The 27,729-nt window shown below is 39.7% G+C and overlaps 1 protein-coding gene and 1 pseudogene across 1 annotated transcript; one reads left to right on the top strand and one right to left on the bottom strand.

The window, feature by feature from the left end:
- LOC104706692 (alpha-humulene/(-)-(E)-beta-caryophyllene synthase) lies at nucleotides 10,760–13,063 on the top strand. The gene is made up of 7 exons (XM_010422902.2): nucleotides 10,760–10,877; nucleotides 10,989–11,268; nucleotides 11,351–11,723; nucleotides 11,804–12,022; nucleotides 12,126–12,264; nucleotides 12,359–12,607; nucleotides 12,699–13,063. The coding sequence occupies exons 1-7, from the start codon at nucleotides 10,791–10,793 to the stop codon at nucleotides 12,987–12,989; spliced, it is 1,638 nt and encodes a 545-aa protein (XP_010421204.1). The 5' UTR covers nucleotides 10,760–10,790; the 3' UTR covers nucleotides 12,990–13,063.
- On the bottom strand, nucleotides 18,502–20,230 carry LOC104709318 (annotated as a pseudogene).

The following is a 27,729-nucleotide window of genomic DNA, read 5'->3' on the forward strand; positions in this document are numbered from 1 at the left end:
TTAGTCAAGTGGATTCCAGAATGGGAAATCCGATCAGTTTTATTAGGACTTACGATTGTGGTATCTCGGATTCTTCTGCACTTGAGATTCGAATGTTTGGTACGGCTTCATAGTCCCGATGATTGCGGTTGTATGATTCGATATGGAGCCATGTCATATTTTCGCGTCAGATCAGTGAGGATTGCCTTTCAATGGCAAAGAATTGAGATTTGGTTTCCGGTTTTTGCAGATGAGGTAATAATGCAGGATCCTCTATTGGTGGTTGCGTATCAAGAGATTATCAATCATCATTACTCTGCCTATTCACTGGGATCTCTAGGACGAAGACATTGGAAAGGTTGGGTGTATAAAGAGGAACTCTTAGCAGTAAGCAGTCCTCATCACAACAACTTCGATCTCGAGTTCTCAACACTTGGTTTTCTCTTTTGCTTATCTTTGTGGTGTGTGAGGTTTTATTTGGTACTTTCAATCATGTCTCAGAGCGATCTTTTGGGAAAGAGTGTTACGGGAAAGAAGGAAGAGGGGATGGTTCCTAAAAGGAGAATCAAGATCCCATACTTTGACAACTCAGCTCTGATAGCGGGTTACTCGAAGACGGTTGTAGGGCGCTGTATGAATCCTCGGATGCAAGAAATGAAATCTCTCTTGTTCATGCTTCCCAGAATTTGGCATTTGGAAGGGAAGGTTGTGGGAGCTGATTTGGGTCTTGGCAAGTTCCAGTTTGATTTCGAAAATGAGGACGACATCACAGAGGTCCTCCAGATGGCTCCTTTTCACTTTGATCGCTGGATGGTGTCAATGGTTCGTTGGAGTCCAACGGTGGATCCAGCTTACCCCTCGGATCTTACTTTCTGGATCAGGGTTTGGGGTGTTCCCTTTCAGTTCTGGGCCGAACCAACCTTCCGCAGTATCGGCTCAGAGCTTGGTCGAGTAGAGGCGGTAGATATTGATGGTGGAAGGGTGAAAGTTACTGTGGATGGTTTCAAACCTTTGTGTTTTGAAACGGTGATTGAGTTCTATAATGGCGAGGAGACCATTGTCACCCTCCGGTTTGAGCGACTTCATGGCTTCTGCAAGAAGTGTTTTAGTCTCTGCCATGATGTGGACCACTTTCCTCTATGGGTCACTTCTAAGATCACCCCTGGGTTACATATTCCTATGGAGGAAGATACGGTGCGGTCATTACAAAGCTACAAAGGAGCGGTTACAACCGACAGAAACAAAGGGAAAGGTAAAGGAAAGGAAGTGGAGGGTAAAGGGAAGGCACATTCCAATGCCAAGCACCAGCCACTCAAAGGGAAACATGACTCAGGGATAAAGATTCGGTCGGAGGGAAAGGTGGGTGAATCTTCAAAACCTCGGTGGTTCACCAACTATGCACAATTTAATGACCACCGCCACATGGCTAAGGTTGCTGCGACTGCTGCCTCTTCTTCCGGAGCAGCTCTGGCTGAAGACCTGGGACAGGGACAAATCCCAACTACTGAAGATCAAGGGGCGGTGTAATCTGTGGTGATTGGAGTTCCACCGTTAAAAAGGGTTCGGAGACCTCTCTTTTAGGATGCGGGTCTGACCACCGGTTCTGATCAAGGAGAGGGGAGGACCTCTGCTATGGATGTGAACTTACCAGGTACTGGTCTTGCTGATCAGAATGACGGTTTGCCAGGTACAAGGTATCTTGTCTCAGATGCTATGCAGACTGACTCAGCGGGAGAAAACCTTGGTAATGCCCTTGCGATGTATAACTTGACAGGTTCAGCGATGGTTCGAGAGGATCAGGCTGTAACAGGGGATGATACGGAGGATCCTGCTGAGCAGCTGATAACTCAGGTCGGGCTCGATGATCCAGATTCAGAGATACTTGTTGCTGATCAAAAGGGGGATGAAGGAGCGGATGTCTCTTTAGAGGAACCAGCCGTGGATCAGTCGGTTCCTGCAGTTTCTGGAAGAGACGACATTGCTGCAGAGGAGGATATCACTGATATGAATGTTGATGCAAATGCTGAATCTGTCGTTGCACCACCGGTTGATAAGGTTCGAAAGGCAAAACCCCCATTGGCTCTTAAAGGAATTGCTTCTAAGAAACTGAATGTATACCTGCGTACAACACCAAGAAAACGCCCTGCTCCTAAAGCTAATGACTTAGCTGGGGAAGACACAAACCCGAGGAACCAGGATCAGGAGAAGGGGACAACTGGTGGGTCAAAGCCACCCAAACCAATGCTGGATAAATGAATATTTTAAGTTAGAACTGCCAAGGGCTTGGAAAGAAGGCAACTATTGGGNCATATTCCTATGGAGGAAGATACGGTGCGGTCATTACAAAGCTACAAAGGAGCGGTTACAACCGACAGAAACAAAGGGAAAGGTAAAGGAAAGGAAGTGGAGGGTAAAGGGAAGGCACATTCCAATGCCAAGCACCAGCCACTCAAAGGGAAACATGACTCAGGGATAAAGATTCGGTCGGAGGGAAAGGTGGGTGAATCTTCAAAACCTCGGTGGTTCACCAACTATGCACAATTTAATGACCACCGCCACATGGCTAAGGTTGCTGCGACTGCTGCCTCTTCTTCCGGAGCAGCTCTGGCTGAAGACCTGGGACAGGGACAAATCCCAACTACTGAAGATCAAGGGGCGGTGTAATCTGTGGTGATTGGAGTTCCACCGTTAAAAAGGGTTCGGAGACCTCTCTTTTAGGATGCGGGTCTGACCACCGGTTCTGATCAAGGAGAGGGGAGGACCTCTGCTATGGATGTGAACTTACCAGGTACTGGTCTTGCTGATCAGAATGACGGTTTGCCAGGTACAAGGTATCTTGTCTCAGATGCTATGCAGACTGACTCAGCGGGAGAAAACCTTGGTAATGCCCTTGCGATGTATAACTTGACAGGTTCAGCGATGGTTCGAGAGGATCAGGCTGTAACAGGGGATGATACGGAGGATCCTGCTGAGCAGCTGATAACTCAGGTCGGGCTCGATGATCCAGATTCAGAGATACTTGTTGCTGATCAAAAGGGGGATGAAGGAGCGGATGTCTCTTTAGAGGAACCAGCCGTGGATCAGTCGGTTCCTGCAGTTTCTGGAAGAGACGACATTGCTGCAGAGGAGGATATCACTGATATGAATGTTGATGCAAATGCTGAATCTGTCGTTGCACCACCGGTTGATAAGGTTCGAAAGGCAAAACCCCCATTGGCTCTTAAAGGAATTGCTTCTAAGAAACTGAATGTATACCTGCGTACAACACCAAGAAAACGCCCTGCTCCTAAAGCTAATGACTTAGCTGGGGAAGACACAAACCCGAGGAACCAGGATCAGGAGAAGGGGACAACTGGTGGGTCAAAGCCACCCAAACCAATGCTGGATAAATGAATATTTTAAGTTAGAACTGCCAAGGGCTTGGAAAGAAGGCAACTATTGGGTATCTCAGGGATTTGTGGGGGAAGCATAGGCCTGATTTTTTATTTTTATCTGAAACTAGACAGCCTTTATCTCATATGGAATCTTTTGGTGGTCATTTTGGTTATTCAACCTTAAAAACGGTTGATCCTATTGGTTGTAGTGGCGGTTTAGCCTTATTTTATAATAATGATTATGATGTTTTGGTTATATATGCATCTAATAGATTGATTGATGTGGAACTTACTTACAAAGGACCAACACTCTTTTTTACTTTTGTTTATGGTAATCCGGTTCCAGCAAACCGAGATTTAGTGTGGGAACGTTTAACGCGAATTGGTTTATCTAGAAATTCTCCCTGGTTTCTTATAGGAGATTTCAATGAATTAAAAGGCAATCATGAAAAGCGTGGAGGTAAACTCCGACATGCATCCTCCTTTGTTGGTTTTAATACAATGATTAGACATTGTGGTCTACTAGAGTTTCCTACGGTTGAGGATAGCCTATCTTGGCGTGGTTGGCAAGATAAGAAGCCAATCCGTTGTCGCCTAGATCGCGCCTTGGCCAATGAAAAGTTACATGACTTTTCTAGTAATGCCTTTATGGAATATTTACCGATGGTAGCTTCAGATCATAAACCGGTTTTAGCACTCCTTGAGGATAAAATCCGGAGAGGGAGAAGCCTTTTTCTTTTTGACCGACGGTGGCTTGATAAAGAGGGTTTATTTGGTGCCATTTCAGAAGGCTGGAATTCTGAGGTAGCGGTTCCAACGGGCAATTTTATGGAAAAGATCATTAAATGCCGTCAAGCAATTTCCCAGTGGCGGAAAGCACAGGTCCCTTATGGTCGGGAAACGATTGAGGATTTAAAAAACCAGTTGGCGACGCCCAGGCATATGATTCGGTCTCTGTCGAGACCATTTCAGAACTAACTTGGAAACTTCGTGAGGCTTATCGGGACGAAACAATTTATTGGTATCAGAAGAGTAGGAGCCGTTGGATGCGCTTTGAGGATCAAAATACTAGTTATTTTCATGCCCAGACAAAACAAAGACGTTCTAAGAATCGCATTGTGGGTCTTCATGATGAAACTGGAAAATGGGTTACAGAGGAGACAAAAGTTCAGGGCATAGCTGCCTCTTATTTCCAGGAACTTTTCACCTCCTCTGACCCTTCGTATTTCGAGGAAACAATGGATGAAGTGTGTTCGTCTATCACGAGGGAAATTAATGATTTCTTGACACGATCAGTCACAGAACAAGAAATCAAATAGGCTTTGTTTATGATGCAACCTGATAAAGCTCCAGGACCGGATGGCATGACGGCTCTGTTCTATCAGCGTGCATGGGATATGGTTAGATCTGATCTAACGTTATTGGTAAATTCTTTTTTTTCAGGATGGTATTTTTGGCAAAAGACTAAATATGAAAAATATTTGTCTTATCCCCAAAGTGGATAAGCCGACTCGGATGACTGAATGGAGGCCCATCAGTCTTTGCAATGTTGGATACAAGATTATTTCAAAGATATTATGTCAGCGTTTGCGTTCTTTTTTTCCGGCATTGATCTCTGAGACACAATTGGATTTTGTGGAGGGGCGTTTGATTACATATAATATTTTGATTGCTCAAGAGATGTTTCATGGTCTCCGTACCAACTCTTCTTGTAAGGGTAAGTTCATGGCCATTAAAACAGACATGAGTAAGGCATATGATCAGATTGAATGGTCTTTTGTTGAGCATTTACTGAGGAAATTTGGTTTTTGTGAAAATGGATTTCTTGGGTTATGTGGTGTATGACATCGGTTCAATATAAAGTCTTAATAAATGGTCAACCACAGGGGTCCATAATCCCTTCTAGAGGGCTTAGGCAAGGCGACCCCTTGTCGCCATACCTCTTTATTCTTTGCACTGAGGTTCTCATTGCCAATCTCCGCAAGGCGGAGCGGTCCAAGCTTATCACGGGTATTAAGGTGTTGACTGCTTGTCCCGCGGTCTCTCACATGTTATTTGCAGACGATAGTCTTTTTTTTCTGTCGCGCTACGAAAGAGCAGTGTGAGGATGTTCTAGGGATCCTTCGACAGTATGAGCGGGTTTCTGGACAGCAAATAAACTTCCAGAAATCTTTGGTTCAATTTGGGCACACAGTTGATGTGAACTTACAAGAGGAACTACAAGGCGTACTGGGAATCACCAATTTGGGGGGGGGGGGGATATGAGTTCTTATTTGGGCATTCCTGAGAGTCTAGGAGGTTCAAAAACAAAGGTTTTTTCCTTTGTTCAGGATCGTTTGCAAAAACGGACAGGTGGTTGGCCTGCCCGGTTGCTGTCCAGGGGGAAAAGAGGGTAATGATTAAATCTGTAGCGACTGCCATCCCTACCTTTGTCATGTCTTGCTTCCGTCTCCCGAAAATGGTCACACGAAAACTTACTAGCTCGGTTTCGAATTTTTGGTGGAGTGCTTCTGGGGACACACGAGGGATACACTGGATAGCCTGGGATATGTGTTGATAAGCTTGATGGAGGTTTGGGTTTCCATTGTTTGGATGACTTTAACACCGCTTTGTTGGCTAAACAACTCTGGCGGTTGATTACAGCTCCAGACTCATTATTTTCTAGGGTTTTTAAAGGTTGGTACTACATGCATTCTAACCCTTTGGACCCAATCAAATATTACTTGCCATCTTATGGATGGCGAAGTATGGTATCTGCTCGCTCTTTGGTAAACAAAGGACTCATTAAACGGGTAGGATCCGGTGACTCCATTTTAGTATGCTCTGATCCATGGATCCCTGCTCAACTCCCGAGACCAGCATTGCGTTCGGGATCGTCCGTCGATCCCACGCTTAGAGTTGAAACCTTTATTGACAGGAGTTCACATTCCTGGAATCTGGCTTTACTCTCGGCCTCTTTCGAGCCGGAGGATGTGGCCATTATTTCTGCCATACCTATTGGTGCACCAGATTCACCGGATAGGTTGGGGTGGCATTTGACAAAGACTGGTTTATACAAAGTTAAATCTGGGTATAAAGCTTTGCGTCAGAATCAGGCGGTCTCAACACCGGTTTTTGGCCCAAACATTATTCCTTTACAGGCGTTTGTCTGGCAAATTTGATTCTCACCAAAACTTAGACATTTTTTATGGCAAGAAATTACGGGTTGCATGGCAACAACAACTTATCTGAGGCGACGCGGCATGACCTGTGATTCTGAGTGTGGACTATTTATTTTGGAGATTTCAGCAGAATCCTTCAGCGGATATTGTCCCATGGTTCTATGGTATATTTGGAAGTCTAGGAATGAAATTTTTTTTAGCAACTTGGATTCCAACCCGCTAGCAATTGTACAGTTAGCAGAGGAGGAAGCTAAAGTTTGGTTTTCGGCGCAAGCAGACACAGTAGGAATTTCTTCCCATAATGGGTTTCACCCCACTTCTGGCATTGTGCCCACGGAAATGGCTGCGGCCAACAGATATGGGAACAGGTCCCGATGCTATGTGGACGGATCATGGAAGGTGACTGACCAGTATACAGGTCGATGATGGTATTGCATTTCCCCTGAGGGGGAATCTCCCACTATGGGTGCATCTAACCTTCGCCGTAGCTTGTCACCCCTCCATGCAGAAGTGGAAGCTCTAATCTGGGCAATACGCTGTATGATTGGTGCGAATATTGAGAATGTCGTTTTACTCACAGACTATTCTGATTTGGTGAAGATGATATCTTCGCCGTCTGAGTGGCCTGCCTTCAAGACATATTTGGACGAGATCGAGGCGGATAAGGAGGAATTTCTATCCTTTGCACTAGTCCAAGTCCCCCGAACGCAGAATGGTAAGGCAGACAAACTGGCACGACGTGCTAGAATCAAGTCTCATAAAATTATCTTTGTAAACGCTTTTTCTACCAATTGGCTCATTTGAGCTGATCTTGTACTTTGATGACCAAAAAAAAAGTCTCTATTTAAAAAGTATAAAAAATGATAAATTTTGATATAAACAAAAATTTAAGATAAGAACGATTGAGCTTGATGTCAAACGTATCAAGCTTCAGATTTGGGACACATGATTTTAAGATAAGAACGATCAGACCAAAATCAATTTGGAAACAGAGAGAATGGAAACATCGCTTCCATTTCCGATCATTGACCTCTCTTCACCGGAAAAAATCTCCACCGCAAATGGTCAATATATTCTTAGTGCAGACAGGGACTTTAAGATAAGGGTAAGCCTAGTCTAATCCACTAATGTAGAGAAAGGTAATCAGCAAAGAAGGACTCACTCATGTAGCTTCTACTTTCATATCATAGATGTGTCAGTGTTTCGTAGCCATAGCCTTTTTTGTATTTTTGGATTCTTGGTTTGAAAAGGTTTTATATGATAATAGAGTTTGCTCATTCATATAATGACCATGCCTGCATCTCTCTCTCTCTCTCTCTCTCTTCTTGTTGATGGTTTATTAGTCTCAATAGTAGCACTCAAAATTAGCAGCTGTCATGTGAATGTAGTATCATTAGTGATAATTGTAGTTTTTTTTTGTCCTTGTATTGTTCTATCGTGTTCACATGGTGTGTAATTGAGCTACTGTTGATTGGTGGAATTGTGTCATATGTTTAGGAGCATGTACTAGCTGTCCAAGTTCTTCAACAACCATGACAATGGGAATAGAGAGAGTGCTCAAGGAAAAGTTCGGGGATGCTTTGAAAGATAATAGTCAAGTTTTTTATGAAGAAGTAAAGCAGATAACCATTGAGGTGAGTGAGGCTCCCTTTAAGGACTTAGCCAACGTTGATATCTTCTTCTGTGTTTGCCTTTGACTGGTTTTGTGTTGCAGGCAGTGAATGCTCATCTTGATATACTGAGGCCAATGATTAAGAACTATGGTGGAAGTGTGGATGTTTTATCAGTTGAAGGCGAGGACTGCGTTGTAAAATATGTTGGACCGGAGTCGAGAGCATGAAGAGTGCCACTATATTATGTAAAGTCATTATTGCTTTTTGTTTTAGCTAATGTCCACATCAGTAGTCGTTGTCTCCATAACTGTTTCTTGCCAAATTGATCAAGAAAGGTGTGTAGACAAAGTAGCAAGTTGTTGTCCAAGTAACCAATCCCTTTTAAACAACCCGACCATTTTTTTTTTAATAACCTAATATCTAGTGATCCCATACTCACTAGCAACTTACCCCCAAACATCAACAACAACGGATAAAAATAAATAAACAACTCCAATAATTAATAACCGTTAAGAAATAACATGACATCAATTCCAACAATAATCCAGAACATAATCAATAATGAAACCAACATTCCTAACATCCATTCTAGACCACTAAGTTCCACTCTAGCATCCTAACAAAAATACAGAGCAAACAACCGAGCCTCTAGTACATCCTCCTCTTCATCGCCTGGATCCCACGATCACACTTTGCCTTTACCTGCGCTACAACACAAAAGAGAGGCGTAAGTATTACCAGAAATACTTAGTGAGGCAATCCTTCCATCTACTGGGCTATCCACACAAGCAATAAGATCTCGCATGCCACAAACAACAATAATAAAACAAACCAGGAACATGCACAAAGCAACAAGACATAAACCGATCGCTGTCAGAAGGGTGTCGACCGACACTGGTTATCTGGTGTCGACCGACACCACAAGTGGTATCGATCGACACTGTTTGACATTCCCAAATCCTTAGCATTGTCAACCGACACCTCCACATGGTGTCGACCGACACTCACCAAGTCTCTGAGTCGTCCTCGCGTTGGTGTCGACCGACACCCCAACTGGTGTCGCCCGACACCGATGCCGAGCATCGATTTCATTCGAACAAAAACTCCGAATCTCGCCTCCAAGCTTCTCCTTTCCGTTCCCCAAGATCCCAGGAACGAATCCAAGTCTCAGGAGCTACGAAAACTCACAAACAACCAACAGAAACAACCACACAACACACAGAATCACAGAAACAGAGATCTCAACTTAGATAAGCTATGGTCATGCACTTACCTTTGCCAAACTGAGAGATCTCACCAACAATGACGAAAACACACCACCACAAGCTTCTCCCACGTTCTCAGCCTTAGATCTCCAACCTCCAAGCCAAAAACTCACAAGAACAGGGACAAAAGCTTCAAGAATCTTAGGAAACTCACAAGAACTTTTGGGGATTTTTCTCTCTCTTCTTTCTCACTCAAAAGCGGCGACAATTACGTATTCTCTCCCAAAAATGTCGATTTCCCACTTTAAATACGACCCCCAAACCAAACTAGCTTGAACCGAGAATCCTGAAATCGAACCGAACACCCGACCACATAAGGTGTCGATCAACACCACCACTAGTGTCGATCGACACCCTCACCAAAATAACACAATTTGGGTCACGGGTGTTACACCCTTCACCAGAAAACAAAACAAAAAAAGAAACAGAGTATTCATGTTATGTTTTTGTTTAAAGATGTCTGCTGTATAAAGTTTTTTTACGTGTCAAAGATCTCAATGTTTGCTTCTGGATAATACAATAGATGGAAGTATCTGTTTATATGCAGGTTTTGTCGATCTGTTACTTAATTCTGTTAAAAAAACAGAGTGATGGTTTGAAAATCGCGCAGTTTACTTACTGCATGATGATGATTTCGGCTAAGGGACATGCAATACCAAGAGGAGTGGCAATGGTGAAGCCAATCCAAGTTCTATCCAAAGAGAACCAAAGAAACTCTGCTAGGGCAAATAGAATGTAAGCTTCTATGTTGTCTGAAACTCCAGCTTTGTACATCTCAGCACTTAACTCTAAGAACAACACCAATGCTCCGTTTTTATCCACCAAAACCATATGGAGTTTCACTTCCACTGTCCTCATATACACAACTACTATACTATACAACAACAAAAGTAATGGTATCCTTTATGATAAAAGTTGGTATCCTTTGCATTGTAGATGTTTGCTTTCTAGTTTTGGTTGAAATTTGTAGTTTAAAAAATTATTGTTTTAATGATTAAGCAATTTTGATAGAGTTCTCTAGTAGAAAGACGATTTTTAAAGTTGTTAATAAATTATTTTAATTAATTTAATATTAATTATATAATTAGTTTAATTATGAGCAACTTACATGAATTGCTCTAGTGGAGATGGTCTAAGAGGTAACAATTCTCCTACGTAAACTGTATAGTACAATGTTGACCATATTTAAAATCCAAAAAAATAAAGACCACTGATGAGTTTATATGGTGGAAAATCGTCCAACGCCTAAATCTTGAAACTCGTTATCGTAATGGTTTTCTCGAACATTTCTATATATATGTGTATGGAACTTAGTTGTATATGCAAAGCTTAATATCATTTGTAGAACCATAAGTGAATCATTTAGTGAGAAAACAATTTCTACCTGAAACTTTTAGCATGGGGAGTGACATTCACCGTCCACTAGCTGATTTTCCTGCAAACATCTGGGAAGATCCCCTAACCTCTTTCTCAAAGTCTGACCTCGTACGTATATATATCCTTTTCATATTTAATCATGTCATGCAGTATTTAATATTTGTAGCCTACTATGATTTTATTAACTCATGTATACTCAATTATTCCATTGCCATATAGGGTAATGACACGTTAAAAGAGAAGCATGCTACGCTAAAGGAGGTTGTGAAGGAATCGTTTATGTCTTCCAAAGCGAATCCAATAGAGCACATCAAATTCATCGATGCTTTATGCCGCCTCGGTGTCTCTTATCATTTTGAGAGATATATTGTAGAGCAGTTGGATAAGTTATTTGATTGTCCTGACTTTAATCAGATGATAAGACAAGACGAATGCGATTTGTACACGGTTGGAATACTTTTTCAAGTTTTCAGGCAATTTGGCTTTAAACTTTCTGCTGGTAATTAAAAATACTTTAAGATATAACACTACACACTTTTCATGGTATTCATTTAACTCAAATTTCATTTATTCACCTCAAGATATGTTTGAGAAGTTCACTGACGAAAATGGGAAGTTCAAAGGACACTTGGTGGCCGATGCAAACGGGATGTTAAGTTTGTATGAATCTGCACAATGGAGCACTCACGGAGAAGACATTTTTCACGAGGCTCTCGCTTTCTCACGCCTTCATTTAAAAGAAATTTCGTCTCAATCTAGCCCCCATCTCGCAATTCGCATCAAGAATGCCCTGAGACATCCATACCACAAAGGCATCTCAAGGATACAAACGAGACAATATATCTCATACTACCAGGAAGAAGAGTCGTGTGACCCAACAATACTTGAGTTTGCAAAGATAGATTTTAATTTGCTGCAAATATTACACCGTGAAGAGCTTTCTTGGGTCGCAAGGTAACAACTATCATGGCCACTCAACACATATACATAATTGTCTTGCATGGATTGTTGAACTTCTTTCATATTATATTTAGGTGGCACCATGACATGGAGATTGAATCTAAAGTTACATACACACGGCATAGGATAACAGAGGCGTACTTGTGGTCACTTGGAGCATTTTTCGAGCCTCAGTATTCTCAAGCACGAATTATATCAGCTATTGCACTAATCTTATTCACAGCGCTTGATGATATGTATGATGCATTTGGAACGGTGGAGGAACTTGAGCTTTTCACAGATGCAATGGAAAAGTACCGCATTTGCTGATATATAAAATAATGTGTATTATAAAGTTTATTTTTTATTTTTAATAATGGTTTTGACTTATAAGATAGATAGATGTCTTTAACGCAGGTGGCTTCCCGCTGCTCCTAATGGGATACCTGACAGCATGAAGTACATCTACCATGCCACGGTAGATTTCTATGATAAACTAGAAGAAGAACTTGAGAAAGAAGGAAGGTCAGGTTGTGGCTTCCATCTCAAGAAATCAGTTAAGACCAAAGGAACCAACTTTAAGCATCATTCTGATTTTCTGATTATGTATATATCTATCCAATATATCTAACTCAACTCTTCACAATCAGTTGCAAAGAACAGCGAATGGATATATGCAAGAGGCAAAGTGGTTGAAAAAGGACTACATTGCTACATTTGATGAGTATAAAGAGAATGCAATCTTGTCTTCAGCTTACTATGCCTTGATAGCCGTGACATTCGTGAGGATGACAGATGTCGCGAAACTTGATGCTTTTGAATGGTTAAGCTCACATCCTAAAATTAGGGTAGCTTCTGAGATAATCAGTAGATTCACAGATGACATTTCCAGCTACGAAGTGAGAACAATTCAAGTTTGGAATCCTAACTATATATGTATATACGTATTAATTTTTCAAACTGAATATGTTTGGTATTTTGTAATTGCAGTTTGAACACAAACGGGAGCATGTAGCAACTGGAATTGATTGTTATATGAATCAGTTTGGTGTTTCCAAGGAAATAGCTGTGGAAGAAATGGGAAACATTGTTTCAGATGCATGGAAGGACTTGAACCAAGAGCTAATGAGGCCTCATGCGTTTCCTTTTCCTCTTTTGATGCGAATCTTTAACCTTTCCCGTGTCATCGATGTATTCTATAGGTACCAAGATTCTTACACCCACCCCGAGTACTTGAAGGCACATATCGTTTCTTTGCTCGTTGAAAGTATACCTATTTGAGAATGTTGTGGAGGTGGTTATTCCAATCCATTGAATGAATTCTCTACACTATGATGGTCGAATTGTCATTTTTATTTATGTTGTACGTTTATTTGTATTTCTGGTAATAAATCCATGATTTCTCTTTGTATTTATACTTTTGTTGGTGAATCCATTGTTGTATGTTTACTTGTATTTCTGGTAGTAAATCCATTTCTCTTCGTATATTTACTTTTGTTGGTGAATCCATTTATATTTGAATAAGAATGTGCATGACTCGATTATATAAGTTACGGTAGTAACTTATGTATATGGTGTTTCTTGCATTCGAAAACCTCAAGACTTAGCCTTAGCCGCAAGCTGTTCAAGAATGATAGTTATGCCTCCACCATGTTTTCCTAATAAATATTTCGTATAAGTACATGTTTTATGAGTATTTATGTGTAATTTATCAATTATAGTGGTAACAGTTTGACAAAAAAAAAAGACCATTATACTTAATAGCTAAATCCGCTGGTTTTTAGTTATTATATGGATTATTTTGGTGAATCCATCACAAATTGTTCATGAACTGCTTGAATTCGTCAAAACCTGGTATATTGAATTCCCTCGAGACTTAGGATATGTGATTTTTGGAAAAAGAAAAAAGTGATGGTAGTATTAAAAACTAAAGAAGTGATACCTTTTTGAAAATTCTCAAAATATAGACAAATATCTTAAAACATTTTTAGAAATGTAAGGTGCGTACATGCATATTGCAGACCAAACATATTGTAATAACCTTTCAAACTGCTGATATTTCTATCGAGTTTCCTCCCTTACTCGTAAGCGGAACAAAATCTAAGACAAAAGAGGTTCGAATTTGGTGCTTTGATGGCTGAAAAGCTCAAAAATAGAGGTTCGTGTGGAAAACGTCTGCCACAAGCTACCCGTGTTGAGTCCATCACGGCGCTGCTGTTACGATGTATGAAAAAGGCGCGGTAGTCAAAGGTGGGTGAGGTAACAGAGTTTGATATAACACAGACCATGAACTTGCGACCTAGAGTTTCCTCCTCTTTCTTGCCTTGCAAGGCAATTGGAAACTTCTTCTTTTTACCATTATTTAAGGAGAGTTCTGGGAGTAAGATGGAAAATCCAAGAGAGAGTGTCTAAGCCGCAATGAAATAAAGAGGAGCTCAATGATCAGCTTATCAGAAACGATCCCGAAGACGCAAAAATAGTTAGATGGCAGTTTCTTTAATATATGAAAATGGTTAGAAGCTCTTTTTAAAAAAAAGATATGGGCTATTCTAGTTATTTTGCTATTGTATTAAGTCATCTTAGATGACTCTCTTTTAATTTTATGATATATTATAATCAATCATTGTACACTATTTTGTTAAAAAAAAACGTTCAAAAAGGAATTCAATTGTAATAACGAACAAGAACATCGACCAAATTTTTGACATATTGGCGTCCCACTAGATATGTCGGAGAAAGAGAACGACCACTTATTAGGTTTATGTATGGCGGATAAATATCCACAACGCGTACTCCTTTAGTTTTCATATGAAAAAAAAAAAAGATTCCTTCGGTGTCCATATATGTATAGAGTAGAGTACCATCGTCTTGGCAAGCTTTTGAATTTTCTAATTTTTCTTTGTATTTTTAGGTTAGTGAGTACTCTTCTTTGCTAGAGTTTCCTTTATGACATGAGGTTTTCATAGAAAATAATTGGTGGTGTTTCGACGACAAAAGGAGTTTTTAGCAAGATAATCTAGATCACTAGCACCTCTTAAACAAATATATTTTTTTGAAACATTTTATTTTATTTTGCATCATTTTCATTTTGATAGGAACAAAAATATTTTCTCATATTGAATTTAAACCATCATGATATTAGACCTAAGGCTGAGTCTTATTCCCTAATTCATATTTTTTGGGATAGAGTGATTGTGGGACAAATTTTATAACAGAGTCACATGTTATACTTGCGAATTAAAAAGACATTTGTCCCTTAGTAAGACACCACAATTTTCCTACGAAACATGAATAGAGTTTGCGAGGTCATTGTACAAGGTTATAAGCCAAAAAGATAAAGACCACTGATCAGTTTATATGGTGGAAAATCATCCCATCCCATACATCAGTTTATCGCAATGTATATCACACAAGGGATATAGGATAACAGAGGCGTACTTGTGGTCACTTGGAGCATATTTTGAGCCTCAGTAAGCACAAGTTATATCAGCTAATGCACTAATCTTATTCTCACATCGCTTGATGATATGTATGAAGTATGATGCATATGGAGGAACTTGAGCTTTTATTAAAGGGCTTTTCACAGATGCAATGGAAAGTACCACATTTGTTGATATATAAAATAATGTGTATTATAAAGTTCGAATTTTTCTATGGTTTTGACTTATAAGATAGATGGCTTTAACCAGGACAGCATGAAGTACATTTACCATGCCACGGTAGATTTCTATGATAAAATAAAAGAGGAACTTGAACGAAGGTCAGGTTGTGGCTTCCATCTCAAGAAATCAGTTAAGACCAAAGGAACCAACTTTAAGAAACTTAATGTGAAGAGTAGGGTTAGTTATATTGCAACTTATTCCAACTCTTCACAATAGACGCTGTCAATCAAGAATAATGGTGTTTCTTGTACTCGAAAACCTCAAGACTTAGCCTTCGCTGTTAGCTCTTCAAAAAAATATTGTTATACCTAGAATTGGAGGAAACCTTAGTAGCTAAATAATTTCTCTTAATTATATTCATTAGTCAATAGGTTTTATTTATACAAAAATACTAGATAGGATCCGCGGCACACTTGCGAGGCAAATTATTTATAACTAAAATATTTAAATTATAAGTTGTATTTGTTTGTTAAATATGTTATAGTTATATTATATAATAATTATTAATTTTATGGTTTAAAGTTGAAACCATATAATACCACAATATAATTTTTTTTACATAATATTTATTTAATCAATTTAATTAGAAATGTATATTCTCTGATACCGATAGTGTTAACAAAATAATGAAATGATGTTTTACACGTGCAACACCAAATTAATGATATTTTAAATTTATAGAAATATCGACAAAACCCGTCCCGCTATATAACTCTGTCCCGAGATATTTTAACTCGCACTATATCATCTTGATTTTTAATATTTATTGTTTTGTACTATAAATATTAGATTGAGTTGATATGTTATTTATTAAGATCGTAACCAATTACATTCTATAAGATTGGCGATTCTTATAAAGTTTAAATATTTATAATACTTAGAATTCTTAAAACGGTTGAGTATTTCTCATATTTAAAGTTTCGTAAAAGTTTAAATATATTATTAATATTTTAAATATCTTCTAACTTTTTAAAAATTTAAAATATTTATAATATTATTAATATTTTATAAAGTTTAACTTTCTAAAAAATATAAATATTTATAATATATATATTTTTTGTCAACCAAACATTAATCTAGAAGATAACCCCAAAGTTGGTTGCCCAAACCGGAGGGAAAAAGTTTACAAAGGAAGTTTCAGAAGATAAATATCTCGAAGAACGAGCAAGGCAGTCTGCCCTTACATTTGACGACCGCGGGATCCGTGAAAGCATGAAGGACGGAAAGGATAATCGGAGTAAGCTAAACTCATCCAACAGGTTAGAGAAAGCGGGCCATTCATTGGGAGATGACACCATTGCCACTAATTCTGCACAATCCGTCTCGAAACTCTGACAATTAACACCTGCCGCCAGAATGGATTCCATCGTCCAAATCAAAGCCTGAACCTCCGAGTGTAGGGGGGAAGGACTTCGTCGCTGACTCCGTGCTCCCAATAGCAGCGTGGTATCCTCACTGTTACAAAACCACCAGCCCAAACCCACAAAAGGATCAGAAGCCTTCCAAGATCCATCGACCTGACACCGAGGAGAAGGATCCCGAACCAAAGGAAAAGAATCTATGGAGTCCGAGTAGGAGGACTTTGCCTCTTCCCATAACAATTTATCATTGGCCGCCTGATTAAAAACGTCAATAGGCTCTGCCTCAGTTCCCAGATTTTTTTTTATTCCTATCCTTCTAAATTGACCAGACAAGCCACGGTAATCGGAGACATATATCCGAAGCGTTCAACTGGGATGGCACCCGCCAGAATAGAAAATCTAGATTTGAGTTGATTGAACCATAAGGAAAACCCCCGGAACTTATGTCAATCGGAAATAAGTCCCAGATCCAACGCGAATAAGAACACTCAAAAAGTGCATGATTTATGGTCTCCACCTCCGAATCACATCGTTTATATAGGGTATCACACTGTACACCCCGATAAGCAAGACGTTCCATCATAGAGAGGGAACCGGAAGCAATCTGCCAGAAAAAATGTTGAACCTTCGGGGGAACCTCAAGTTTCCATGCCTGTGCCCTAAGGGCCGTGCACGTCGGCCCATATTCAACTTCTTTAATTAATTCACGTGCGAGCCGATAACCCGATTTGACCCAATATTTCTCTGATTTAGTATAGTGCCAGATCAATTTATCTGATTTAAATAATTTATTGATCTCCATAGATTGAATAATCTGGATATCCTCAGGGTTCATAAACTCCTCAAAGATTGGCATATACCACTCCTTAGTAACTGGGTTAATTAAATGATTAACAATTAGATTAGGATGTAACAATCTCCCTCGACCATTAGCTGGTCGTGGCTGAGAATCTGGGATCCAAGGGTCTCGCCATACCGAGACATGACAGCCTGAACCTATCGCCCATCTGGATCCGTGTTCGACCAAACCCTTCATAGAATAAATACTTCTCCAAGCAAAGGAAGGAGAATATGGCTTCTTGGACTATAAGGGATGTTTGTTCTGGAAATATCTGCCTTGCAAGACCCGAGCCATCAGGGAATTCGGATAATGAATTAACCGCCAATACTGTTTAGCCATCATTGCGTCATTAAATTGTTCCAAAGTACGGAAACCCAAACCTCCATCACATTTGTCCTTACAGACTTTATCCCAGGCCACCAAAAATTTTAGATAGCACTTGTTAATTTAGACGTTAACTCCTGGGGTAATTTATAACAAGACATAACGTGAGTTGGAAGAGCCAACACTACCGACTTAATCATAACTTCCTTACCACCTTTCCATGAATACTTTGCAGACCAACCATTAACTCGATCATCCAAACGCTCATTGACATAACTGAAAACCTTGGTTCTTGAACCCTGAAGATTTTTAGGAATACCCAAATACAAACCCATACCACCTTCTCTGAAGATACCCATTACCGATTTTAGCCGAGTCCTTATTTCAAGCGGGACTTTTTTGCCAAACAGGATGAAGGATTTTTCAGATTAACCTCTTGTCCCGACGCTTTCCCGTAGTCTCCTATAATTTCCATAACCGTAGTACACTCAGCCGCCTCTGTTTTACAGAAGAACAAGCTATCATCTGCAAACAACAAGTGTGAAATAGTGGGGCAATCCCGAGCTAACTTGATACCCGTAATTCTATTCTCTCATTCAGCCTTTTTAATAGATGAAAATGCACACACATCCTAGGAACATGCCCCAAAGCGCGCTGTACGAGAAGTTATATATATAATTCATGTGTTACGGTCAATAGGGTATACATAGTAACGAGTGACAATCGCTATGAGCAAGAGAAACATGACAAATGATGATAAGATCACCACTCCGAGCCAGAGGAAGTTTTTGGGTCCAAGAATAGGTGAGATAAGATAGTCTAGAGGCTGCAGTTTGAACCATTTTGTCTATAGAAGTCTGTGCTCATCAGTTGTCTCGGGCTTCTTGTCTTCTCTTGTAACGTAGGCCTCAATTCGGAGAAACTGATATATCCAATGGGAAGATTAGATCTAAAAGCGCTAGATCATGGTAATGTTTGAAGGCACAAACAAGAAGAACATATGGTAGCCTTGTGCTTTGGTTTTGGCTCTGAGATATGAGTTCTTTGATAACCGAAATGAAGGGTGTAACTCCGCTGCCACCGCCCACTAGTATTAGAGAGTCATGCCTATATATGATGAATGGCAATTGGTTAAACTTAGGACAAAGTAGTCAAGTAAGAAACTGAAATAAGACCTTTGAGTTTGTACCTCGAGACATCAAAAGAGTTAGGGCCATAAGGACCTTTAGTAGAAACTTTGAGAGAATCAATGGAAGAAGAGATATGGGTGTAAAGCTTTTGAGTCCAACTTCCCTGTTTTCTGATTACAACACTTAGCGTATCTTTCTCCAAGTTGCTGCTCGAAGTTATTGTGAATGGATGCCATTGAAGCTTGGATATGCTCGGCACATGTAAAAACAATATACTTGTTGCCTTGTTGGTGTATATTGTAGCCCTATAGTTAGATCACGATAAAATGGTTACAATCATTATACATTGTATATTGTCTTGAACACGGCCAGACCAGACTCAAATTTATGTAGATCCGGTGCTATTTTATAAAATACACCCAAATATATATATATATATATGTAAATTTTTTTTTGGACCCTTAGACCCTGTCCTCTTGCAACCAGTACATGTGCTAAGCTGGCCTGAACACGGCACTCTAGCCCAAATTATTGAGCGTGTGTTTACGTTCAATAAGATTTTGGTTGCTAAATTTGTGTTTTATTTGGCATTTACATGTTAAATGTTACATTTGCATTCAATGAAATTCAACATCAAAATATTTTTTAAAATAGAAATCTGACAAAATTAGATTTCATCTCGTTTGCATTTTGCATTTGTATTTATTTATTAATAATTAAAAATATATTTGTTGAAAGGAAAACCCTATAAACTATTTTTGTTTCATTTGAATCATTGAATGTAAACGTAAATGGAGAAAGTGAGTTCGAGGTTGTCTTAATCTTAAGGTAAGATCCTAGCGGAAACAAGTCTGGTTCTCTTGGTGGACAATAAGAATCTCAAGTAACAGTCATTGAAAAGGAGGAAGATGTTGGGCAGGATCATGCAGAACCACGAGTCTCCCACATGGATTACATAGAAGATTATGTAGAGACCGTAGAGTTGGTGAGTGTGGAAGAAAATCTCGAACTTCTTTTGTCTATAGGATGGTAAACTCGTCACCCACATCGCTATTCCAATCACCATCGCTATTGGTAGCTTGGGAGCGGATACAAGGGAAGTTGATATTTTGGTGGGGGAGAATAAGGAAAATGCAACTACTGTTAGGGTGCCAACGAGTAAGAGTGTGCTGCAAGGAAAGAAAGAAAGATGAATTAAATTCATGGCAAAAAAATGGGGGACGTGATGGGCCTAGTGCTCAACGGGCCATGGGTTTTCAATTTGGAGTTAATGGGCCAAAAGCTAAACCAAAACATATCGCAAGGCCCACTAGAGGGCTAGTATTTGAGTCGACAAATGGTGGAATGGGACTTTCGGAGTCGGGAAAAAGACTAAGAGTTGAAACATGAGCTGTGAGGCGTTTAGGTGGGGTGTTTGTGGGCACCGTTTTGGCGGGAGTAGGAGGAGACAACTCAGCGTCGTCAAGCATGGAGGAGATGACCAGATTAATTCCAAGGTTGTCGGACGAGGAGAGTGTTAATAACGAAATGGTTGTGTGGAGTGATCAGCTGCATGATGCGGTGGGGGTAGCAGAAGCATAACATTGTTCCCCGGTGATTCAAACTCGAGTGTATAGCGTAATAATGATGAATTGCTTAATGTAAAATTTTCGGGCAGCAAATAAACCTAACTTTCGATGATCGATACGATATATGTTGAAGAAATTTCATATAGACGTGTTGGCTCTGTTCGAGACACATGCAGGTGGTGGTAGGCGAGCCGTATATATTAGGGTTTAGGATTTGATTAATTGTTCTGTGTGGATGCGCAAGGCCAGAGTGGGGGGTGGGGCTGTGGTTGTTATGGAGATCAAGTGTGGGTGATGTATCTATTATGGAGTCATTGGACCAGTTTATCCATGCTCGTGTGACAAGTAGACAAGAAGTGAAGCATATAATTGCGGTATACGCAGCGCCAACTGTGAGTCGGAGGTGTGGCTTATGGGGCAAGCTAAGTGAAGTTATTCAAGGGACTATTGAGCCGTTTATTATCGGAAGAGATTTTAATATGATTCTTCGGTTAGATGAGCGAACTAGAGAGAATAGTTTGTTGTCCCCTGGTTCACTAGCTTTTGGAGAATGGATCAGTGAGATGTCTTTAATCGATATGGGATTTAGAGGCAATAAATTTACATGGCGAAGAGGTCGCGTGGTTAATACTTTTATTGCAAAACGGTTGGATAGGGTGATGTGTTGTGCTCATGTGAGGTTGAAATGGCAGGAGGCAGTTGTCACACATTTTCCATTCATGGCGTCAGACCATACTCCTCTCTACGTACAGCTTGTGCAGGAGGGGAAAGGGGATCCACGACGACGACCTTTTAGATTTGATGCCGCATGGTTAAAGCATATAAGTTTCAAGGACTTATTGTCGCATTCTTGGAACAGAGAGATTACGACACCAAAAGCGTTACGAGGATTGCAGGATAAACTGAAACAACGAAACATAGAAGTGTTCGAGATTGTACACAACGAAAGGAGTTTCTTGCTAATGAGATTAAAACGGTTCAGGATTTGATACAGCTGAATCAATCGGATGTTCTGTTGTAGAAGAAGGAGGATTTATTACGGGAGTTTGAGGAAATTTTAAAACAAGAGGAGTTAATTTGGTTTCAGAAATCTCGGGAAAATGGGTTGTCCTTGGATATAGAAACACAAAATTCTTTCATACTTCGACAATTATAAAGCGTAGGCGGAATCCTATTGAGATGTTGAAGGATGATGAGGAAAGATGGATCTCGGATATGCAAGAGTTGGAAAGCTTGACTATAAATTATTATAGGAGGCTCTATTCATTAGAGGGTGTGGATCAGGAGGCTGTTCGGCTACCACATGTGGGGTTTGTTAAGCTAACAAGGGATGAGTTGGGAGATATTAACAAGGTGTTTATGGGTTTGGAAGTGGAGACTGCACTGCAAGGACGGTGCGAGAAACCTATGAACATCGATCGACGCCATGTGGAGGTGTCCGTCGATGCAATTAGGAATTTCGGAAAATATCGAGCATGCGTCGATCGACAAAAGGTGTGTAATTGTCGACACCAGGAGACTGCATCGATGGACACATGATGTGTGTCGATCGACACAACCTTCGCCAGGTGGTAGTGTCAAACAACACCACGCGGGTGTCAGTCGACACCATCCTTCAGCAGCGGCTAATCTTGTGATTGTTTTTTGTATCGCTTGGTTTAGTTGTTGTTTATTGATTGTGGTATGATGAGATCTTATTGCTTGTGTGTACAGCCCAGTAGATGGAAGGATTGTCTCACTAAGTATTTTTGGTAATACTTACTCTCTTTTGTATTGTGGCGCAGGTAAAAGCAAAGTATGCCCATGGGTCAAGGCTATGAAGACGATAATGTTCAAGAGGCTTGGTAGATTGCTCTATATCTTTGATAGGATGCTAGAGTGGAACTTAGTTGTCTAGAAAGGATGTTAGTATGACACCCCAGTTTCAGAGACTTGTGGAGAGGTTTAAAATATTTGATTTGCCACCTATGTCACCAAAGTGCACTTATATTTTCGGTTAAGGGTCCTGAGAGAAATCCAGAATTAAGCGTGCTTGAGCTGAAGTAGTCTCAGGATGGGTGACCTTCCGGGAAGTGACTGTTGGACTGTGCTAGTGAGGACAAAACACAGGGAAAGATCATGTGGTGATTTGTAGGGACGGTAACAAGTCTTTAAAATCTCCCGGACGTAGCAAATCAGCCATCAGATAGAGATGGGTTCACATGCCTAGTGAGAGGACGCGAGGCCCATTAAGGAAGGTGGGCCCATGGACTAGAATTGGACATGTGGCCCATTAAAAGGTGGCGGTCGGGGCGTTACAAGTGGTATTAGAGACGAACTTAGACGAGTGTGGAGTCGAGTGGACTCACACTATCGGGAGTGACAGTCTTAGTGCGAAACGAGGACGTTGCGATCTGTTAGTGGGGGTGAATTATGACACCTCGGTTTCAGTGAATTGCGGAGAGGTTTAAAAGAATTGATTTGGCCACTTATGTTACCAAAGTGCACTTATCTTTTCGGTCAAGGGTCCTGAGAGAACTCCAGAGTTAAGCGTGCTTAAGCTGAGTAGTCTCAGGATGGGTGACCTTCCAGAAAAAGACTGTCGAATTGTGCGAGTGAGGACAAAACACAGGGAAAAACATGTGGTGATTTGTAGGGACGGTAACAAGTCCTTAAAACCTCCCTGATGTAACAAACCAACCTTCAGATATAGATGAGCTCACGGGCCTAGTGAGAGGATGTGAGACCCATTAAAGAAGGTGGCCCATGGACTGGGATTGGACATGGGGCCCACTAAGAGGTGATGGTTGGGGCTTTACTAGTGGTATCAGAGCCGAACTCAAACGAGTGTGAAGTCGAGTGGGCTAACACTGTTGGGGGTGACGGTCTTGGGCGCAACAAGAGACTTGCGGAGAGGTTTAAAGAATTGATTTGGCCACCTATGTCACCAAAGTGCACTTATCATTTCGGTCAAGGGTCCTGAGAGAACTCCAGAGTTAAGCGTGTTTTCTCCAGAGTAGTCTCAGGATGAGTGACCTTCTGGAAAGTAAATGTTGGAACTGTGCGAGTGAGGAGAAAACATAGGGAAAGATCATGTGGTGATTTGTAGAGACGGTAACAAGTCTTAAAACTCTTCCGGACGTAGCAAACTGGCTGTCGGATATAGATGGGCTCACTTCCTAGTGCGAGGACGTGAGATCCATTAAGGAAGGTGGGACCATGGACTGGGATTTGACATGGGGCCCACTAATAGGTGGCGGTCGGCGCATTACAGTTAGGTTACTGGTTCTATGACTTTGTTTTGTGGTTTGGATTTCTATTGGTATTATGTTATTCGTTTATTCGTTATTGGATTATTGAAATTATTTTGTGTTATCCGCTGTTGTTTGATTGGGGTTAGGTTACTAGTGAGTATGGGATCACTAGTTATTTGGATTTTTTTTAAAAAAACGGATCGGGTTGTTTGAGTTTTTGTCTAATTCAACTTGTTTGTAGCTTACGGCAGTTGTGTTGGATACGGTAGCTGGAGCAATTGATCGATTAGATTGGGGAGAGACCACGAATGCTCGGTTTATAGTGAAGTCGGCATATGCTATGCTTACCCGGGAGAATCGGCCAAAACAGAATATGGAGATTTTTTTTGATAAAGTGTGGCATGTTGTAGTACTGGAGATGATTCATTTGTTTCTTTGGTTGGTTGTGCAGCAGGTTATCATGACATATGTGGAGCGACAGAGGCGGCATCATAGTGATAGGAGTCTTTGTCAGTTTTGTCATAGTGGAGAGGAGACTATCATTCACGTCTTACGTGATTGTCCTACTATGGAGGGTGTCTGGCGGCGTCTAGTTCCTTCACGCAAGCTGCATTCTTTTTTTGCACAATCATTACTTGAGTGGGTTAATGCTAATTTGTGTGACAGGACATAGCGATATGGGGGGAGCATGGGCTACTTTATTTGGGATCACGGTTTGGTGGGGATGAAAGTGGAGGTGTGGGAACATTTTTGGGGATAGGGGGCATTGTCGTGACAGAGTTAAGTCCTCAAAGATCTGGCAAAGGAGGTAAAGTTAGGTCATATTGCCTTGTCGAACGGAGTGGGTTCCAGTGTGCATGTGGTCAGACAGATAGCATGGGTCTTATCGGGTGTGGGGTGGACAAGACTAAAAAAGGATGGGGCTTCTCTTGGTAATCCAGGTTTGGCAACGACAGGAGGGGTCTTTCGGGATATTGAAGGGTGCTGAAAGGGAGAGTTTGCTCTGAATATTGGGATATGTTCAGCGCCATTGGCGGCGCTTTGGGGGAGTCTACTATGGGTTGGTGATTGTGTGGAAGAGAGGGATTCCACGATTAGAGCTCGAAGTGGATTCGGAGATTGTGGTGGGCTTTTTTACGACAGGGATTTGTCATATTCATCCGTTGTCTTACCTAGTACGTTTGTGCTATTGCTTTTTATCGAGGGACTGGATAATCCGTATTTCTCATGTGTATAAAAAAGCTAACCGTCTTGCGGATGTGTTAGCTAACTATGCATTTAATTTACCTTTAGGTTTTCATATGCTGGACTCTAGTCAGGATTGTGCTAGTGCTATTTGTTCTATGTTGGACGATGCTTGTGGCTTGTCAACCTCACGTAGTGTACGAGTGTAATTTTTATTTTTAATTGAATAAATCTCGGGAGACCTTGTCTCCCTTTTACGACAAAAAAATATATAAATTGTACTAGTTACCCCAAATAACATCTCTAACTCACCATTATCATCAGTGAAGTTGCATAGCATAACCAACTTCGCCTAAGACATTTCGTTTAAGTTTTTTAAATACAGTAAAACTAGGTAGTATCCCGCGCCTTATGCGGGATTAATGCTATTTATTTTTTCGTTATTTTTACAATCAGTTATCTTAATGACCTTGAAATTGTATCTCTATATACTTATTTAATCAATGTTGTTAAAGTTTAATCCTACTATTATGTGGTATATTACAAAAAAATTCATTATATTTTAATTAATTTAATAACTAACAAAAGAAAAACTTATATTAATTTATAAAATATTAAAACTATTTTCGAAATCATTTAATAAAATTATTCAACAGATTCTATTTATTGTTTCAGAAATCTTAGAAAGCAATAATAAACTATTTAAAACAATTATAAAACTTAATTTTATTTATAAAACTAAGATTAAATATTTGCATATCTACATCATTTAATAATGAAAGATATACATTGCACTGGTCTGTAATATTTAACTAGCTTTGATGTGGCATATTACGAAAAAGTTATTGCATTTTAGTTAATCTAATAAAAAATAAAAGAAAAGTTTATATTTGTTTACAAAATAATAAAACAATATTTTCATAATTATTTAATGACATTATTTTAACAGATTCTATTTATTGTTTCAGAAATCTTAGGAAACAATAACAAACTATTTAATTGGCTGAAACTTATTTTTTATACACAATATTCACTATATAAACAATACTAAATGTATAATATTGACAATATACATATACATAATCTATTTATATTTTTTACATATAAAGTTAATATATACTAACATGTTATACTAATAACTGCAATAGTGTTAATCTTAACATCAATCACTATTGTAAATTTGGTATATTAAGATCTCTAAAATCATCACATCGATTTGTAATACTATATCACGGGTCATTACATGTTTTGTTGGATTTTTTTTAGACTTTACCAAATTTATAATTAACGAATTTGATATTTGTGACATCCCGGTTTCAGAGACTTGCAGAGAGGTTTAAAAGAATTGATTTGACCACCTATGTCACCAAAGTGCACTTATCTTTTCGGTCAAGGGTCTTGAGAAAACTCCAGAGTTAACCGTGCTTGAGCTGGAGTAGTCTCAAGATGGGTGGCATTCTGGGAAGTGACTGTCGGAACTGTGCGAGTGTACAGGGTTGGAGACTATAACACATTAATATCAAATTATCTTCCCATAGATAATAGTGTATATATACTCTTCAAGAGCTTTCCATACTTTTTCTACTATTTCTTAATATTGTAGTAGAATAGTGGAAATTGTCTTACACTATTTTCTTTCATCGTCATATATATAATATATGAGATAAGTATTTTTTGTAGTTATTATTCACTTCTAGTGGAGAAACTAGTCGACATTGACCGACTTTATATATACTGTCCACATTCATGACCACTTTTATAGCAACTTTCTCGACTAATGTGATTAGTGTTGCTTTTTATTCTTTTATAAAATAATTCACAAGAATAGAGTAAACCACTAGGATGTGATTCATGATCAACATCTCATTATTTTACTCATTCACAAATAGCAAGATTATAAAATTTAAAAAATATTTTTTTCACTATATTGTGTCTACATGACAACAATATTTTGTGGCTACTAATGTATATATTGTCTAATATCTTTTCATAAATGATATTATTTTCTATCTTGATAATAATTTCGAATCAAGTTGATTTGTATATACATTATCTTATAGACTTTTAGTGTAACATCCACTTTCTAAAACTGGGATGTAGAGAAAACCGAAGGATGAAATTTTTAGTTGATTTTGGTTTAATTAAATTATGGTTTAATCTAATTAAACCAGAAACCCTTCATTCTCCTTCTTATTGTCGACACCTCCTCTTTTGTGCTTTTGTCGACATTGACTTTGAGAGAGAGAGAGAGAAAGTGTGAAAACCCTTGGTTTTATGGTGTAAAGGAGGAAGAGAAGGAGATCAAGCTTTTTCCTTAGAGCAAAGAGAGAAATAGAACTGTTAGGGTTTGGGAGAAGGAGGATCCGACTGGTCAAATCGTTTCGAAAGGTATTAATTTTTGGTAGGGTTGTAGCTAAGAGATATTTCGTACACTCTCCTTTTTACAGAAGTGAATAAGAGTTATTTCTAGGAGATATTGGCAGTTTCGTGGAGCGTTTCATCTCAGTCGCGGATTGAGACCAGCGAGTGTTTCGGGATCGATTGCGGTTTCATCTGAGATCTGATCGTGCTGAACTTTTGTGGAAAGCGTCGGGACATATAGTCCTTGCTTTTCACCGGAGGGATTAGAAAGTTAACGGTTCGTTTTGATTTCGTGGTTTCACTTGTGAGGTTGTTCTTTTCTTATTTTTTTGGCAGTTTGTTTTCAATGTTTGTTT

The sequence above is a fragment of the Camelina sativa genome, chromosome 8 (assembly GCF_000633955.1).
Source record: "Camelina sativa cultivar DH55 chromosome 8, Cs, whole genome shotgun sequence".
NCBI classification, from domain to species: Eukaryota; Viridiplantae; Streptophyta; class Magnoliopsida; order Brassicales; family Brassicaceae; genus Camelina; species Camelina sativa.